This window comes from Mollisia scopiformis (genome assembly GCF_001500285.1).
Source record: "Mollisia scopiformis unplaced genomic scaffold LY89scaffold_11, whole genome shotgun sequence".
NCBI lineage: Eukaryota > Fungi > Ascomycota > Leotiomycetes > Helotiales > Mollisiaceae > Mollisia > Mollisia scopiformis.
The window spans coordinates 624,629-639,953 of NW_017263591.1; the positions used below are offsets into that span (position 1 = coordinate 624,629).

The 15,325-nt window shown below is 47.8% G+C and overlaps 9 protein-coding genes across 9 annotated transcripts; 4 read left to right on the forward strand and 5 right to left on the reverse strand.

The window, feature by feature from the left end:
- The first annotated feature begins 454 nt into the window (after positions 1-454).
- LY89DRAFT_54360 (uncharacterized protein) lies at positions 455-2,087 on the forward strand. The gene is made up of 4 exons (XM_018208210.1): positions 455-716; positions 835-1,097; positions 1,166-1,287; positions 1,335-2,087. Exons 2-4 carry the CDS (start codon positions 924-926, stop codon positions 2,041-2,043), a joined length of 1,005 nt encoding a protein of 334 aa, XP_018071830.1. The 5' UTR covers positions 455-716; positions 835-923; the 3' UTR covers positions 2,044-2,087.
- A 44-nt stretch (positions 2,088-2,131) lies between these two features.
- LY89DRAFT_733325 (1-aminocyclopropane-1-carboxylate synthase) lies at positions 2,132-3,812 on the reverse strand (the record flags this gene model as incomplete). The annotated part of the gene is made up of 7 exons (XM_018219785.1): positions 2,132-2,252; positions 2,304-2,519; positions 2,580-2,827; positions 2,879-3,084; positions 3,140-3,542; positions 3,592-3,633; positions 3,681-3,812. The coding sequence occupies 7 exons, from the start codon at positions 3,810-3,812 to the stop codon at positions 2,132-2,134; spliced, it is 1,368 nt and encodes a 455-aa protein (XP_018071831.1).
- Positions 3,813-4,297: 485 nt separating this feature from the next.
- On the forward strand, positions 4,298-6,662 carry LY89DRAFT_684518 (amino acid transporter). Its single transcript, XM_018214898.1, has 5 exons — positions 4,298-4,875; positions 4,936-5,195; positions 5,255-5,588; positions 5,642-5,896; positions 5,947-6,662. Exons 1-5 carry the CDS (start codon positions 4,661-4,663, stop codon positions 6,506-6,508), a joined length of 1,626 nt encoding a protein of 541 aa, XP_018071832.1. The 5' UTR covers positions 4,298-4,660; the 3' UTR covers positions 6,509-6,662.
- Positions 6,659-8,009, reverse strand: LY89DRAFT_684520 (alpha/beta-hydrolase). The gene has a single exon (XM_018214899.1). The coding sequence runs from the start codon at positions 7,961-7,963 to the stop codon at positions 6,902-6,904; it is 1,062 nt and encodes a 353-aa protein (XP_018071833.1). The 5' UTR covers positions 7,964-8,009; the 3' UTR covers positions 6,659-6,901.
- A 563-nt stretch (positions 8,010-8,572) lies between these two features.
- Positions 8,573-9,091, reverse strand: LY89DRAFT_733328 (uncharacterized protein; the record flags this gene model as incomplete). The annotated part of the gene is made up of 1 exon (XM_018219786.1): positions 8,573-9,091. One exon carries the CDS (start codon positions 9,089-9,091, stop codon positions 8,573-8,575), a length of 519 nt encoding a protein of 172 aa, XP_018071834.1.
- A 741-nt stretch (positions 9,092-9,832) lies between these two features.
- On the forward strand, positions 9,833-11,059 carry LY89DRAFT_781680 (FAD/NAD(P)-binding domain-containing protein; the record flags this gene model as incomplete). The annotated part of the gene is made up of 1 exon (XM_018222503.1): positions 9,833-11,059. The coding sequence occupies one exon, from the start codon at positions 9,833-9,835 to the stop codon at positions 11,057-11,059; it is 1,227 nt and encodes a 408-aa protein (XP_018071835.1).
- Positions 11,060-11,255: 196 nt separating this feature from the next.
- On the forward strand, positions 11,256-11,935 carry LY89DRAFT_54429 (uncharacterized protein). The gene has a single exon (XM_018208218.1). The coding sequence runs from the start codon at positions 11,431-11,433 to the stop codon at positions 11,857-11,859; it is 429 nt and encodes a 142-aa protein (XP_018071836.1). The 5' UTR covers positions 11,256-11,430; the 3' UTR covers positions 11,860-11,935.
- A 1,119-nt stretch (positions 11,936-13,054) lies between these two features.
- On the reverse strand, positions 13,055-13,801 carry LY89DRAFT_584597 (uncharacterized protein; the record flags this gene model as incomplete). The annotated part of the gene is made up of 1 exon (XM_018209275.1): positions 13,055-13,801. A coding segment is annotated over one exon (747 nt), but the record flags the coding sequence as incomplete, so codon positions are not given.
- Positions 13,802-14,446: 645 nt separating this feature from the next.
- On the reverse strand, positions 14,447-14,866 carry LY89DRAFT_564267 (uncharacterized protein; the record flags this gene model as incomplete). Its single annotated transcript, XM_018208512.1, has 2 exons — positions 14,447-14,728; positions 14,783-14,866. Coding segments are annotated over 2 exons (366 nt in total), but the record flags the coding sequence as incomplete, so codon positions are not given.
- Positions 14,867-15,325: the final 459 nt, after the last annotated feature.

Sequence of the window (15,325 nt, forward strand, 5' to 3'; positions counted from 1 at the left end):
CCCCAAAACGTAAGCATCTCCCAGGATCCGAATCCTTCTCTCCCCGCCTAACCTTAAATGAAAGAACTTTCCACTCAAAAAGATGACGGTATCATCAACCATCGTATCGAAAGAATCCAGATCAATACAGTTTGTCTTGAAGACAATTGGCCCTCCATCTGGACCGAGGGACCATTAATTGACCCATCGTTTTCCCACTCTCATATTCATCAGCATGTTTTGAAGGAGCTCGAGTACTAGCGAACAACGAGTCCGCCACCAACACAATAGCTAATAAAGCCATGATCAGCTCCGATCTTGTCTTTGTAAACTTCTCGGGCAGCAGCCTCGAAGATAAGGATGCATCTACAAGCAAAATCGTTCGATCGCACGTGATGAAGAAATACCGGAAGCAGAGGAAAGCTGAGACAAGGAAACGAAAGCCGTTCGGGAAAATCTCTGTTCCATTCTATACGGAACGCTTTCCTGACCCTCGAAAGTCCCAAGAAAGCTCTCCGACAACGCAAGTGTCAAACCTCGATAGTTTGACTGCAGTAGCTCTGTCGTCACCAGGAATCTCCGAACGAAGCCAGTCCTTTGATGATATTGAAGATGTGGAAAGGCAAGAGCCGCTCCCTGACTCTCCACCAGATTCCTTTGGAGATTTGCCCCTAGCATTTCTGGACAACAACTTGAATCCCTATAGTTTCTTACCAATATTGGCATCTCCAAGGATAGTGAGTCTTCTCCAGTATAGTACGTACATTCCAAATCTATTCTAGTCTATTCCTTGACTACCAGTTTCCTTCATCAGCTCAGAGCTCTCATACTACAAACAGTTACTGATAGATCTAGATCTCTCTTCCACAATCCGTACATCGGTCCATGCCGATCCGACAGGAAGATACTCATCTTACTATGTGGACGACGCTGCTAGGCTCTACATGGCACTGTCATATTCGGCTACTCGATTCCAGCAACAAAGGGGCAAGAATGCAACTGAGAGCGTGTACTATCTCATGAAGTCAATCTCCGCAGTGAAGGAAGACCTAGCAAGCTCTTCGAAACAGGTCTCTGATTCGACCATTGCAACGGTCGCTTCTCTTGCAAATATTGAGGTTCGTAAATTCTATCTCCGAAAGTTCTGTAACCCATGAGATACTGACCTGTGTCTTCCTGGATGCAGAACTTAGACGGGAATCCTCAGAGCGCCATCTTACACCTGAATGGGATGAAGCAAATGGTGGATATGAGAGGTGGACTTGACTCCTTGGGAATGAGAGGTATTTTGAAACGAGTCGTGTTATGGTAAGTTATCAATTCCTGAACGGATCATCTAACTAACGCAAACAAAGGGCAGACCTCTGTGGCGCCGCAAGGTTGCAAACCAATCCTCGCTTTCCGCTCCTTGAGTTTCCCGACATGCCTCCCATCTCTCAATTCCTCCAAGCAGAAAACTCAGCTTCATCTACTCTTATCATCACCGACAATCTACTCGAAGCAGCAGTATCGCAGAGCCAATTGAAGTGCATCCAAATTCTACGAGACCTGCACGAGCTCTCAAACTTCTTGAACGATACAGGAAATCACAGAGAAGATCTTCCACAGGAAGTGTGCTATCCAGATCGAGTGTACAGCGTCGAGCATAATACCTTAACAGCCATCACCCGAATGTCCGATGCTCGGGATCCAAGTAACATCTTTAGCATTCTGCTGCATGCCAGCTTACTTTTCATCTACACCAACCTCCGGCAAACTCCCGTCGGCGATCAGATCCGGAAATCCTTGTCTGCTCGACTACGTTCGTGTATTCAAGGTGCAGATGTGGCATTCCTGCAAATGATGTTTCCCGCGGAGCTACTCTGGGCATCGCTTCTAGGCATTGTGGGAGGGAAGGAGACAAGTGATTTTAACTGGTTTTTGAGCAGTGTTGAAAGACTTTGTATGGGAAATGGAATAATGACTTGGGAAGGCGCAACAGAGTTTTGTATTGAATTGCCGGTTTTGGAGACAAGTTGTAGGAATACTTGCGAGAAGCTTTGGGCCAGGGATGTATCATTCTAGACTACGAATTTTGATTCACATGTAAGACTTTCTTGCTGTACTCTTTAGCAGATTTTTGAAACCTGCCTGAAGCCATGCTGATATCGAATCAATAAAATCCGTTGATTTTCACGCCATTCGCTTTCGTTCCATTCATCTCCACTCCATCAGTCTGTGCCCCACTCACAGCACTTTCGACACTAGAGACAGGCCCAAGAATTCTCAACAATCTGAAGAGATTAGCTTGCTGATTTGAATCATCTCTTTGAATCGTGACCAACCTTCTCAATCCTTCTGCCAAAGTGTCTCTGTCGAAACTGCTGAACACTAGCCGGAAGTGGCCAGCTTTCTCACCATGCTCTTCTCCAGGATGAACCCCAACACCACCATTCAACAACTTCTGTGCCAAATAGAACTCCCTCTCTGAATCGCCTACTTCTGAAGTCTTCGCTGGGAGCCACGGACTTAAGTCAACGTAAAGGAAGAAGCCCGCATTGCTGCTCACAATCATCAGCTACTATCCCTCCCAAGGAAGAACAAATGTGTTGGTCACTCACCCAGACGGAGCATATTTGATACCCGCCTCGTCTAACACTCGACATGTATACGCACGACTACCGGCAAGTCTCTCTCGGCACAGGCTGATGAAAGTCCTCACGAATGCTCGGTCTTCCAGTATAGCCGTCGCAATAGCGATGGACATACCGGATGGATTGTGAAATCGCATGTTAGCAGCGACTGCTTCTCTCAGTAGTGCATTGCGACTTATCAAGCTGCCGAGTCGGAGACCTGCTGATGCGAAGTCCTAGGTCCTGCATTAATTCGCTGCTGAAAGATATGAAAAGTTGGTCTCTACCTTGCTCATTCCGTAGAAGATATGCAGTCTTTCGGGGTCTATGATTCCGGTGGGATCTATAGACAGAGCTGATGTGAATACGTGTGCTTCTTTGCAGCCTGTATCGTAGACTGAGAGGGCGTAGACTTCGTCGCTGATCATATGGATGGAGTTGTGTTGGCAGAATTGCATGAGAGCTGCCAATGTCTCCGCGGGGTAGCATCTGCCTTCATATACAGTGTCAGTGCTCTTGAATTTCTTATTGGGAAGGTTTCATTGTACCTGAAGGGTTATGTGGGTTGACAATCAAAATTGCTTTGACATGCACCCCCTTCGCAGCTGACAGATTAAATGCTTTCTGGTACTGCATGACAATGTCTAGCGAGAACGGATCCATACCATCTGAGTCGGCGTATACAATATTCAGGCTAGCAGTATTCCCGAAATCCAGTTCAAAGCGACCGTATATTGGCCGACTTACAAGAATGCCATCCCCAGGATCCGCAAGACTTCGCCCAACCAATTCGTGGATTGCTGTGAGTCCGCTGGCAGTAATGATATGTTCAGATTCTACTGGAGAGTGTGGATTGAAATACTCGTTCATATGGGCCGCCATGGCTCCAGGAAATCGAGGTCCGCCCATGGTGCTGAAGCGATAGGAGAAGGCAAGAGCAGGTATTTGGACCTGCAATCGAGGATAAGCAATGGGCTCCGTTCGATCATAGACAGCTTACATTCTTGGAAACGAAATATTCAAGTTCCTCATGAACAAGACCCTGTTATTTTTTAGGGCTGGCTTCGACGCAATCCAGTTGTTACTCACGTTTTCTGCCGTTCCAAATGAGATGACACCTGTAGGGTTTGTGACTTTATCATACCGATTGTTACCACCAGGAGCAAAACGCCATGGAATATCTTGGCTCCCAACACTTTTTGCACCACGATTGGATAGCATTCCCGACAAGGCCTGCAGAATGAGGGACTTGAGGTTAGTGAACGGTCTCTAATGGGGTACTTTGAGTTTGGAAAAGTGCAGCAAGCAAAAGGGAATACGCAGAGAGAACGCAACACGCACTCCAGAAGGAAGAACAATCTTGATCTCAAGATATGACGAATGAGAATGACAAAGTACAAGATGAAAGTGCTCCGAATGCGAAAATCGCCTCTTTCGAGCTTTTCCCTGCAGTTTCTGCGACCCAAAATAGAAAATGATGTGATTGGTTGCATGTAGTTCATGCCAATCCTTATCAAAGGGCTGCAGCTGCAATATGCATGTAAATGCATGTTTGGAAGGGGATCCAAAAGAAGGGACGAACAAAACTGGGACAATTTCCTGGGGACGAAGCTCTGGAAGTGGGAAAGCCGCTAAACCACAAAGAGAAAATGCTCTGATTGGTCACTCCAGCCTTGGCCAAGAATCCTAAATCTATCAACCCATCCCATCCTATCCCACTCATCACCACAACAACAAATTCAAAAGTCTCAGGGGTAGGTAGTACGAGCTCCAACAGCAACCCATCTCGCCTTCTTGGTTCGACTTGAGATATACAGCCAAGCTGTCCCCCTCGGAAGCTTGCCGATGGTAAGATCCCAAGATACTGTAACGCTCCTTGCAGGGCCATTCTTATCTTTGAGTTTTTGGGAATCACTACGAGCCGGGAAAACTTCTTGCTGGCTTAGCTCGGACAACCAGCTCTTTTATATATAGCTCCAAGAGGATGTGTGAGCTCCAGGAATGTGCTGAAAGAAGTGTGGAATACCGACCTCCTGATTTTACTCAGCCTTCTAACACTACTTTTCAACATGACTTCTACTATTCGAGCAACGAATACTAACGAGATGAAATCGATGACAAATAACCAAGACGACGAGATCCAGAGGACTGCCAATCATGGCACATTTGGTCCAAATGAGAAGGAAAAGGACTTGTCCGTCCAAGCCGGAGAGCTTACCTTCGAAGAAGATACCTCTGGAGGACTGGGCCGCCATCTTGGTGTCTTCTCTACCACATTTCTGATGTATACTCTTCTACTTATGAGCACTTTCTCTTACAGAACCTCAACCTAACTGCTTCGTAGTATTGGGCGTATCATCGGTTCGGGCATCTTCTCAACCCCCTCGAGCATCACCACAAGCACAGGAAGTGTTGGTGCTGCAATGTTCATGTGGGTTCTTGGCTTCGCCATCTCCATGGCCGGTCTTTTCGTCTGGCTTGAGTTTGGCTGTATGATTCCTCGAAGTGGTGGCGAGAAAGTGTACTTGGAAGCATCCTATCGTCAACCAAGGCATATGACCAGTATTCTGTTCGCCATCCAGTCTGTGTTGCTAGGCTTCTCTGGTAAGATGCCTTGACCTAGCTCCAATCAAAGAGTATACTGAAAGCGTTTTGTTCTCTAGCTACTGGATGCATCACCTTCGCATCCAACATGGTGCTAGCCGCCGATACAACCGTCTCGGAGAGCGCATCTCGAGGCATCGCAGGATCAGCCATGATATTCGTTGCGCTCATGCACGGCCTCACTCCAAAGTTCGGAGTCAAGGTCATGAACGTTGTTGGCGTGTTGAAAGTTGGCATCGTCATATTCATCGTCGTAACTGGATGGGTGGTTCTCGGCGGTGGCACTCGTGTCAAAGACCCTCATGCTAGTTTCCGAAATGCATTCGAAGGGTCAACAAAGACCGGCAATCCGTACGCCACAGCTTTGTTCAAGGTCTTGAGCTCCTTTGCTGGGTGATTTGACTTACAATTTCGAATGAGATACCTCGCTAACACAACCACTGTAGATGGTCCAACGCCGCTTATATCCTGAACGACGTCAAGAATCCCGTCCGCACATTGAAAATCGCAGGCCCGCTAGCAGTCACTACTTGCGGCATGCTCTACATTTTTGCCAACATTTCATACTATGCGGCAGCCACACCAGCTGAGGTTTCGGCAAGTGGTGTGACTGTGGCATCGCTCTTCATGAAAAAAGTTTTCGGCAAGACAGCTTCCAGAGGTTTGAGCGTCTTTGTCGGACTGTCAGCTCTTGGAAATGTGTATGAACTCCATCAAACTTACCATACTACCGGGAACTGACAGGCTCCAGAATGACAGTAACTTATGCCCATGCAAGAGTGAACCAAGAAATCGCCAAAGAGGGGATCCTCCCCTTCTCCAGCTTTTGGGCTACCACCTATCCCACCGGCGCTCCAACAGGTGGTCTCTTCCTCCACTTCATCCCTAGTATCATCATGATCACAGCCATCCCCTTCGGCGATGCATACAACTTCATCGTCGATGTCGAAGGATACCCACGTGCAATCGTCTTCGCTACAGTTGTGATCGGACTGTTCTTCCTTCGATGGAAGAAGCCTTTCGCAGAACGACCGTTTAAGGTGTTCTTACCAATCGCTGGATTTTTCTTGGTTGGACAGTTGTTCGTGCTTGTTGCGCCTTTCTTGCGCCCACCAGGAGGCAAGGGAGATACAAGCCAGCCATATTGGGCGTACCCACTTGTTGGCCTTGGAGTGATGTTCGCAGGGTTGGTATACTATGCTGTTCTTATGCATATCTTGCCGAGATTAGGCAACTATTCTCTCAAGCATGAGAAGGTGGTACTCGCGGACGGCACTTTCGTCATGAAGTTCGCGAGGAGCAAGGATGAGTAAGCAGGGAGAACATTTGTCATATCTCCTTCGTAGGCTGAGAATGGAGGCATAGGAGGTACGCATTCTGGTGAGTAAAAGCTCATTCGCATTTGCGATAGGCAAGGGAAACCTAAGAATATGGCGAAGTGGATTGAAATGAAAATTAGTAATGGGATAGTATAAATCAACAACGATGGACAGTCTATGCTTAAATTTCTGCAATGAGCCAGCCTATTTTTGATCAGTTCGGCTTGCTAACCATGGTCCACCAGTCCTGAAACCTCCTCAGCAACTAAATGAAGGATTAACTGCTTGGAAAATGCGCATCACAGCCATCGTGACAATAGGGTATCCCATGATAACATCATGTAATCCCGTTTTCAAGATTTCCTCGCGAATGACACCATTATCTGTTCACCATTCCATGACCGATCCTGCTGCACCGAGATCGGTCTTGATCTCTGACCTTTTTTCTTCCAGCTCATCATGGCTTATTCCTGTGGGAACCGTCGCATTTACAGCATGCCAAAAAAGCTCCGGAGTATGAGACCATGGAACGTCGTAGTCGTCTTCAGCATGAATGATAGTCAGGCGATAGCTTTCACCATTTACCTCATTGGCACGTACGTATTGAGCAATTCGGTCCTTCGTAGACCATTTATCGCGTATGAAGCCTTGGAGAGCTTTGAAGAGAGTAGGAATCGTTGCGAGTGGCGATAAGATGGGGATGGTCCCTGCTACTCGATACGTCGAAACCAGGGTAGCTGCATCGACGAATGGCGCAATAAGAACAGTACCTGCGAATACCACTGGAGGTTCTTGCCGGGCATATTGATTCGAAATGGCGGTGGCCACGGCAGTACCCATCGACTGTCCAAAGATGAGTATCCTAGAGGGAGAGATTCCAGCAGTATTGATGGCCCATTCCACAACAGCAGCAGCATCAAGAAGAATTCCGTTCTCGGAAGGTGTGCCGCTACTACGTCCATAACCTTGATAGTCGAAAGTCAGCACGTGAATCTTCCCTGGCTGGCCAGCTGAAAGGGTTCGATAATTTGGTACTCTGTAACCTGATCCAACAGTTCCAACAGCACCGTGGAAATGAAGGATCAGGCGAGCGTCAGGATCTTCGCGCAGCAGCTTAAACGCAAGTTTTGATGTAAAGTCGGAAACTAGCTCAACAGGTTCTTCGAGAAGAGCAAGTTCATGCTTGCGAAAGATTTCGAGGGGGAGAATATGCCAGGCGTACAATCTCTCACCATCAGACGATTTGAGTATGAAAGGTGTGGCCTGATTGCGTAGGAAACCAAACGTTTCAGGGACGTCGAGGTCTGAAAACCAGGTCATTTGTATTTTGTGTAAATATACCACGTGCCTTTGGAAGGTTTGAGTCGTGAGAAGCCCCAGAAATGTCGCATACAAGCCAACTAGGGCTGCTGCCGAAACGGAGACAAATTTGAAGACCGAGGCAGCCATGTCGACACTGATCATGATGTGATAGAAAGCAAAAATAACAAATGCGTAGATGAATTCTTCAAGGCAGAAGGCTGCGAGATGTTGGAGATGAAGTTGGTGAGCGCAAACTGATGACTAAGCAGCGCTTAACTCCTGGTCTGCTAGGCACAGCAACGCCTGTACGGCCAAATATACATAGATATTTTCCCCCTTTGGATGGCGACTTATGGCGACTAGAATAGTCTCTCCCTGGAAGACCTCGGGACATCAAGCTCAATTGTCAACAATCACGTGGGGACATCTACTTTTTGGAAATCTATACTGTTTCCATCTCTCTATACATTGGTTGTTCTCTGTATACTGTCATTGGGCATAGAAACGAATCTCACGGCACAAGAGAATCAAGAAAATGGTTGGAAGAATTGCTATTCGCTACGCTTGTGCACCTTCGATACGAAGGCGACACGATATTATGTACAATATCCATTGCCCCGCAATGAATGGTAACACAGTCCCTATTATCTCAAGCTCAGAGTTAAGAGGACAACATCATACCTGCGAATCTTGCCGTCATCTTGAGGACGTCCTCGGTCGTTCTTCAAACCTCTGACCACAGCCCACCACATAATCCTAAGCCAGGTCTTCATGTTGAAGGTCCTCAGACTCATGCTGTCCCTCAGATCTCTCTGCATATCCCATTGCTCGGTCCTGAGTCATGCTTCCATTTTGAGAATACCCCAACTCATTTTGTCCGCTCACATCTTCACCATCTATCAGTGTATCTCTGAGATCTCGAACTTCTGCTCCACTTCCTGCTCGTGGAGGTGCGATTGGGTTCAATACAGACTGCTGGTCAACACCAGGGTTTGCAGATGTCGTAGAAGTCGATCGAGAATGAGGATCGTTGTGGGCATTGTTTTGGACGAGTGTTTCTGTACTATTTTGAGTTTCTAGCGCTGAGATGGAAGATCGATCGCTTTCGCAGTCTCCGATGCCTGAATCATGCTCATCGCTATCGGGGCTTTGGGGGTCTATGGGGTTCTCTTGGGGTTGTGGTTGACGTTCCGGCGTTGGTTGGTCTTCGTTCATCTCCCTTTGTCGATTTTTCTTCTCTTTACGGGCAAGGATTTTAAGATCTTTCTTCGTCATGTTGACTAGAAGTTCAACCACTGTTTTGAAGTGTACTTAAGGCTGCGATCTAGTCGATCTCGGGAGGGAACTGCCTAGGTAGTCAATGGCTTCGGATAGTAACGAATGTTATAAATGAAATGTTTGATGTTCTGCAATTGGATAGCGAATGACTGATGAAGATGTTGTTTGTAGATGAAAGGAGACTTGAAATTGTAAAAAAGAGCATACCAAGTCAAAATTGGCAACAGCAAGGGAAGCACCTGCCTACCTACCATGCACTTCGTCAACCACCAGATCATGTGAGCTGTCAGAAAGAGAAAGAGCCAACCTTCCGTGAAGGAAATATATCACACAACAAAGCCCGCCTCAACGGGCTGAGAGACAATTCAAGTGGATATAGGTTATGGATCTGTCCTATCTTCAGTCGAGTCCAGAACTGATCCAGACTTACCTTCATACATAGAACTCAGCCCCTGAAATGGTTCATGAGATGCAGCCAGTCAGGTAGTGAGAAAATGGGACTAAGCGAGATTGTGGGGCAATTCTCTCGTGCGAGAGATTCCTATTTAGGAATATCTCGGCAATTTCAAATGGCGAGGAAACATATTCGGCCTTCACAGAAGTCTGTTAGCCAGAGGAGAGATATAAATATGTTATCTGCTCCCCCTGAGTTCTAAATTGCTTCAGACTTCTTTGCATCTAAATCTGGTTGCAATTTCATTTGCTTCATTCATACCAGGACATTCAATCTCAGCAATCATGTCTATCAAAGCCCCGGTTATCATCATGGGAGCAGGCATAAGTGGCCTAGCCCTTGCTCAAGGTCTTCTCGGAGCCTCCGTCCCATTCCATGTTTTCGAGCGAGACCAAGCTCTTAATGTCAGGGCCCAAGGGTACCGTGTAAGAATTAATGGTCTTGGAATCAAAGCACTCAAAGAACTTCTCAAACCCGAGATATACTCACGTCTGGAGGACTGCATGGCGATAACCACCACAGACGGAACTGCACCTCCCCTCCATCTCGACGCTCTTACGGGGAAAGAAGCAGAATTCAAGTTTACTATGCCACCCACCAGTCCATTCAAACCCGCGGACGTTCAACCTCTGAACGCAGACAGATCTGTCCTTCGTATGGTTTTGACCAAAGGAATCGAAGAACATATCACGTTCTCTAAGGAGTTCGCTTCATACACGACCTCACCGTCTGGCGTTACTGTGAACTTCACAGACGGCACTTCCATCGAAGGGTCTCTTCTTGTTGGCGCAGACGGTACAAAATCCAAGGTCCGCTCACAACTTCTGCCAAACCACAAGAACATCGACACAGAAGGCCGCTGGTTTTTCGGGAAGACAACCATCACTCCGGCCCTGCTCGCCGCTCTCCATCCCTCAGTAGCAACTCAAATGACACTGGTCCAAGACAAAATCAATCTGATCCCGACCTCTCTACTTTGTGAGCCAGTGCGTTTCAAAGACAACCAATACCGATTCGAGCTACCAGCAGACTACATCTACTGGGTCGTCGGCTCCCGCAAAGACACCCTCGATATATCTGACGCCGAGATGCCAATCAGCAGCCAAGAAGCCGCATCCGTGGTTCTGAAACTGACAGCAATGTGGGAGCCAAGCATCAGAGCTCTCTTCGAACAGCAAGATGTCAACCAAAGTTCTTTCCTCAAGATCGATTCTGCTAAGCCCGACCTACCGGTCTGGGAATCCGAAGAAAGAGTCACGTTGATAGGCGACGCAGTTCATGCCATGAGTCCAACTGCTGGCGTTGGAGCTGTGACGGCTCTAAGAAGTGCAGCTGCACTGTTCGGTGCCATTGAGAAAGATGGGATTAGTAGAGATAGTTTGAGGAAGTATGAGGATGAGATGAGGGAGTTTGCAGGGGCGAGTATTAGGCATGCTTTTTTTGGTGGGAAGCTCATGTTTGGGATGAGGAGTTTCGAGGAGATTATTGCTGATGCAGAAGGGACAAAGTGAAATACTCATTGAGCTGCACATCGGTGCCTTACTTTTTATTTTTTATATCCCCAACAGAAAGATAGTCTCCACTCAATCATAATTGTCCAATTCATGCTCAATTTCAATCTCCCGCCTCCCCAAGGACTTTTTACCCTTTATCAGCACCTCCCGAAAGGACAAACGCCAAGCAATGGTGCGCTGAATGCAAAGCAGAATATAGCCACAATAATGACGACTCCAAGGACCACGCCCAAAACATGTTGCACGTCAAACTCTCCTGGATCTCTTCCTCTCAATCTCCTGTCGAGTACTCTCGCTTGCTGTATTGATCCATAACTCGGTATGGGATACGGTATGGGATACGGTCCCTGGTATTCCTCATCGCTGTGATGGTGATTATGGTGGTGATGGTGATGATGCTCGTGGTGTCCGTGGTCATGGTGAGGTTCATGATGCTGAGAGGAGTCATGCTGATATCACGTGAGCTTAATTCGCAGAAAGAGACAGCTAGGAGGGGAAGCTGCATGATGCGAGGTATCATTGAAGGTATGCCCAGCACTGTGATCAGTATGAGACGGATCTGCCGCCGCCGGAGCTCCCGAGTCGTGCATCGTTACTGCCCACTCAGCACTCAGGACCGAAGAAGTGGAAATGCAACTTCACGACGGCCCGGAGAATATAATGCGGAGAAGACGGGGCTCAAGTATTCCTGGGGAAAGCAGAAGATCAAGTATCAGAAGAAAGACTGGGATTTGCTGCGCCTTGGGCTTGGCTGCAGTTGCCTGTCAGCTGCAGCCAAGTCAGGCGACGAACTCTAATGTACGTAACGTCTATCCCTGCGTGCCGAGACGCACACTGTAGCGAGACAAATCATAGGTACTTCAGGTTCAAGCGACTCCAAATCTGTGAACGGGTTAAAATTTCTATTCATCTTCATTTCAGTGCATTGTATACCTCCCCCGAATACTCCTAACCTGTTACCTCCGAAAATTATTAATGTGTCGTCGCTGCCCCCTTGGTTGTATAGAGAGCCTCCCTTTACACTGTAATAGGACCCGTCGATATGTGACACCGCCATCAAGCTTTTTTACCATTTTAACATATGAAGCGATTAAATATGGATATTCAAGTCCTAACATAATGCTTGAATAATATTGCCACGCTTGTGGCGGCCAATGCGTGCGCTGTCATACAGCGTCGCCATATCGGCTAGTACCTCCTTCAATTAAGCGAGTAAGGACCCTAGTCAGCTGCGTTGTAGTTACGGTAATCTCGGTGAAGTTTATTGTTTCAATACTGTAATATCTTGTGGCTACTAAACCGTGGATCCGAGCTTGTGGCTGAGTAGGGGCTAATATTGCCGGGAGATTCCGTGTCCGATATTCTCCGACCAGCAAAAAGTGGCAGCCAGCATTCAGCACTTTCGGCTTCTCACTGCCGGCTTGTCACTTCCAGCACTTCACTTCCGACTTTTCAATTCTGGCTTTCCCCTTTTGCGCACTAGTTAAAACGACGGACCACTTCGATTCCTGGTCTTGACAATGGGAATTCGCTCTCTTGCAAGATTGCTGACCATATCAGAGATGACCTTAATAATGACACAGTCTTCAAGGGCTGCAGGATCGCGGAAAGGAGCACGATATCAGCACGCCAGACTGCGATGACCTAGAGCAACACCCCGACGACCAAAGGTGATACTACACACGATACATATAACGAGGGCGTAGTGAGAATAGCGCAATGAAGATGGCACAATGGAGATGGCACAAATGAAGGCGTACGATAAATGGCGGGCATGAGATGGCAGGCATCGGCCATTACAAGCCATTTGGCATGCGCAATACGGGGCAAGCACGGTAGAGGAACGTCAAAGGCTAGTTATAACCTCTTGTGTCAAAAATTGACGAAGACTAAACATTACATTCTAACTTAGGTTACTATGCAGCAACAGGTAGGGAATCCAGCCTGAAATCGATCCTCTATTACGTGTTCAAATGGCAATCTTGGCCTCTACTACCACATCTTCGCTACTGGGGCTACTGGAGCTCTCCTTAGTTCTGGCACAATCTCATCTTCCGCAATCGGTGTTTCCATCACTAAGGCTCTCGATGATGCTAGCGCTTTTCTCATCCGCGCTATCTTGGGATTTGGTTCTGGCTCTGGTTCCTCTGCCTCTGCCTCTAGCACAGTACTTTTGCGCTTCCGACCCCGTTTCACCTTGTCTGCGGTGGCTTCCTCTGCCTCTGGCGTGGCACTTTTGCACTTCCGACCACGTTTACCCTTACCTTTAGCTGCTTTGGCAGCGTCTTTTACGACACGCTTCGCTCGTGCTTCCTCGAGGTCCTCATAGCTCATGACCTTCGCCTTGCCTAGCACCAATGACTTGGTCGATCGTCGAACCTTGGCTTCGTTGTTGATTGTGGTCAAGAGTTGAATCCGGTCCTCTTGGAGGACGCCCAGAGCAGAGGATTTCTTGAAAGCTTTAGTACATTTCTGTAAGTGCCTTACTAGGTTCTGTTTGCTCGTTTCATCAAGCGCATGAGCATCCTGTTGGATAATCAGGTTCCCTAGCGACATAAAAGACTCTACTGACACTGGCGTCACAGGCGTTTGTGGTTCTACGTCTTGCCGACAAGTCCATACCTTTACCTCATCTGTGCTTGGAATGGCTGGTTCGGCTGGGGCGGGCATACTTCGGAGCACCCTATCTGGATTAAACGGGAACAGGCCGCTTGCAGCGAAGCCGGCCTTGATATTCTTTGGCGTAAACGCTATTTTCCTTGCCGGGCTGTATAGAGAGGTGAAGTGCTCCTTGCCGATGGTATTTACACCTCCTTGCTCGAGTCGATCAACCTGTTCGCGATACGCTGTCTTCAGTGGAGCAAATGCTGAAACATCACAAGGCTAGAGCTTGTGGGAGGTATGAGAAGGGAGACGACAAAGAAGAATATTGTTCTCGAAACAGAATTCTAAGATTTCGAGGGTTTCGTGCGTTCCAAAGCCGTCGCAAATTAATACGCGTCGTCTCTTGTTAGCTCGTTCTTTGGTTTCGGGATCAAATACACGCTTGAGCCACTCTAAGCTAATCTTAGAGTCGGTATATCCGGAGTCGGAGTACGCATACTGCCATCCAGGGGTAGGAAACGTGGTCCAGTTACTTCGATGGGTGCTCGCTGGCCAGATTATCATCGGATTCAAAAACCTACCGTCGCCGCTAATGCATTCGATGGCAGTCACGGATGTGCGCTTGACTCGCGCACCTCTATAGTCTCGCTTGTCATGCTTACTTACAAGGACTTTGACAGAGCCTGGCATAGAAAGCATCACTCCAGTCTCGTCCATATTGTATACATTTTCGGCCAGGGTAGCCGGATCTTGCAGCACGTCTTTTATCACCTCAAACCAGTGTACAACTTTCCCATATATATTCTTCTCGTGACGTTTCCAATCTAACGCCTTGACTCTCCTCGCTAGAAGTATTGGATGGCGTTTTTCTAGAGCTTTCGCCCAGTTCCGACTCGGAGCCTTACGAGGCCTTTCAGTGGTAGGTCGATGACGGGTGACACTATAGGCTAAGGAAGGGATAAACTTCATACGTATCGGATATCCAAGGTCGGACATCTGAAGTAGATACTTAATGATAACCTCTTCCTCATACGGTCTGAGGTACTGTTGGCCTTGGGCCTTCTCTTCCATCGAGGGTCGTCCGCGAGCACGATGATGGAGTGTAGAGTGTGGGACATTGCCATGATCTGCAAGAGCACGGTATGATTCAGGCACGCCAAGAGGTACGCCTTGCGCCAATACCTGACTGGCTCTGTCCATACCAGCTCGCCGTCGTGATAGTGGCGTGAATAGAGATGGGCGAGAGGGCAGCGGATAGGCAACCATCTGATGGTCACGTGTCGTAGAAGGTTCGAAAAGCCAACTGTCATCTCTTCTGGCAACGCTTCCCACACTAACGGCCGCACAGACGGGCCTAGTGTGATTGGCATATAATGTTTACACATCACTCAGCTTGATTTCTGGCACGATTTTAACCATGCGAACTAAAGCCTATCCTGTCAACGAATCAATTTCTACGCCACAAACATGACCAGGCTAAAACAACAGTGGCTGCGCAAAGAGTTCACGGAATAAAGTCGCTAGCAAGCTGCTGACGTCTCCCCGATATACTCCGAGATGCACCATGGCCTTTCAAGCGGAAGCCTGGGGTTCTCCAGTGCCGCGACCACTAAAACCCATCACACGTGACGAGTAGACCACAGGTGAGGTAGCGCATAA

What these genes read in the sequence shown, in the direction of transcription:
- LY89DRAFT_684520 (XM_018214899.1), bottom strand. Translation starts at nt 7,963, where the DNA reads ATGGCTGCCTCGGTCTTCAAATTTGTCTCCGTTTCGGCAGCAGCCCTA.
- LY89DRAFT_684518 (XM_018214898.1), top strand. Translation starts at nt 4,661, where the DNA reads ATGACTTCTACTATTCGAGCAACGAATACTAACGAGATGAAATCGATG. An exon ending in TGTGTTGCTAGGCTTCTCTG is followed by an intron (nt 5,196 to 5,254) that starts GTAAGATGCCTT and finishes TTTGTTCTCTAG; the next exon opens with CTACTGGATGCATCACCTTC. An exon ending in CTGTCAGCTCTTGGAAATGT is followed by an intron (nt 5,897 to 5,946) that starts GTATGAACTCCA and finishes GACAGGCTCCAG; the next exon opens with AATGACAGTAACTTATGCCC.
- LY89DRAFT_54360 (XM_018208210.1), top strand. Translation starts at nt 924, where the DNA reads ATGGCACTGTCATATTCGGCTACTCGATTCCAGCAACAAAGGGGCAAG. An exon ending in CTTCTCTTGCAAATATTGAG is followed by an intron (nt 1,098 to 1,165) that starts GTTCGTAAATTC and finishes TCCTGGATGCAG; the next exon opens with AACTTAGACGGGAATCCTCA. An exon ending in TTGAAACGAGTCGTGTTATG is followed by an intron (nt 1,288 to 1,334) that starts GTAAGTTATCAA and finishes ACGCAAACAAAG; the next exon opens with GGCAGACCTCTGTGGCGCCG.
- LY89DRAFT_54429 (XM_018208218.1), top strand. Translation starts at nt 11,431, where the DNA reads ATGGTGATTATGGTGGTGATGGTGATGATGCTCGTGGTGTCCGTGGTC.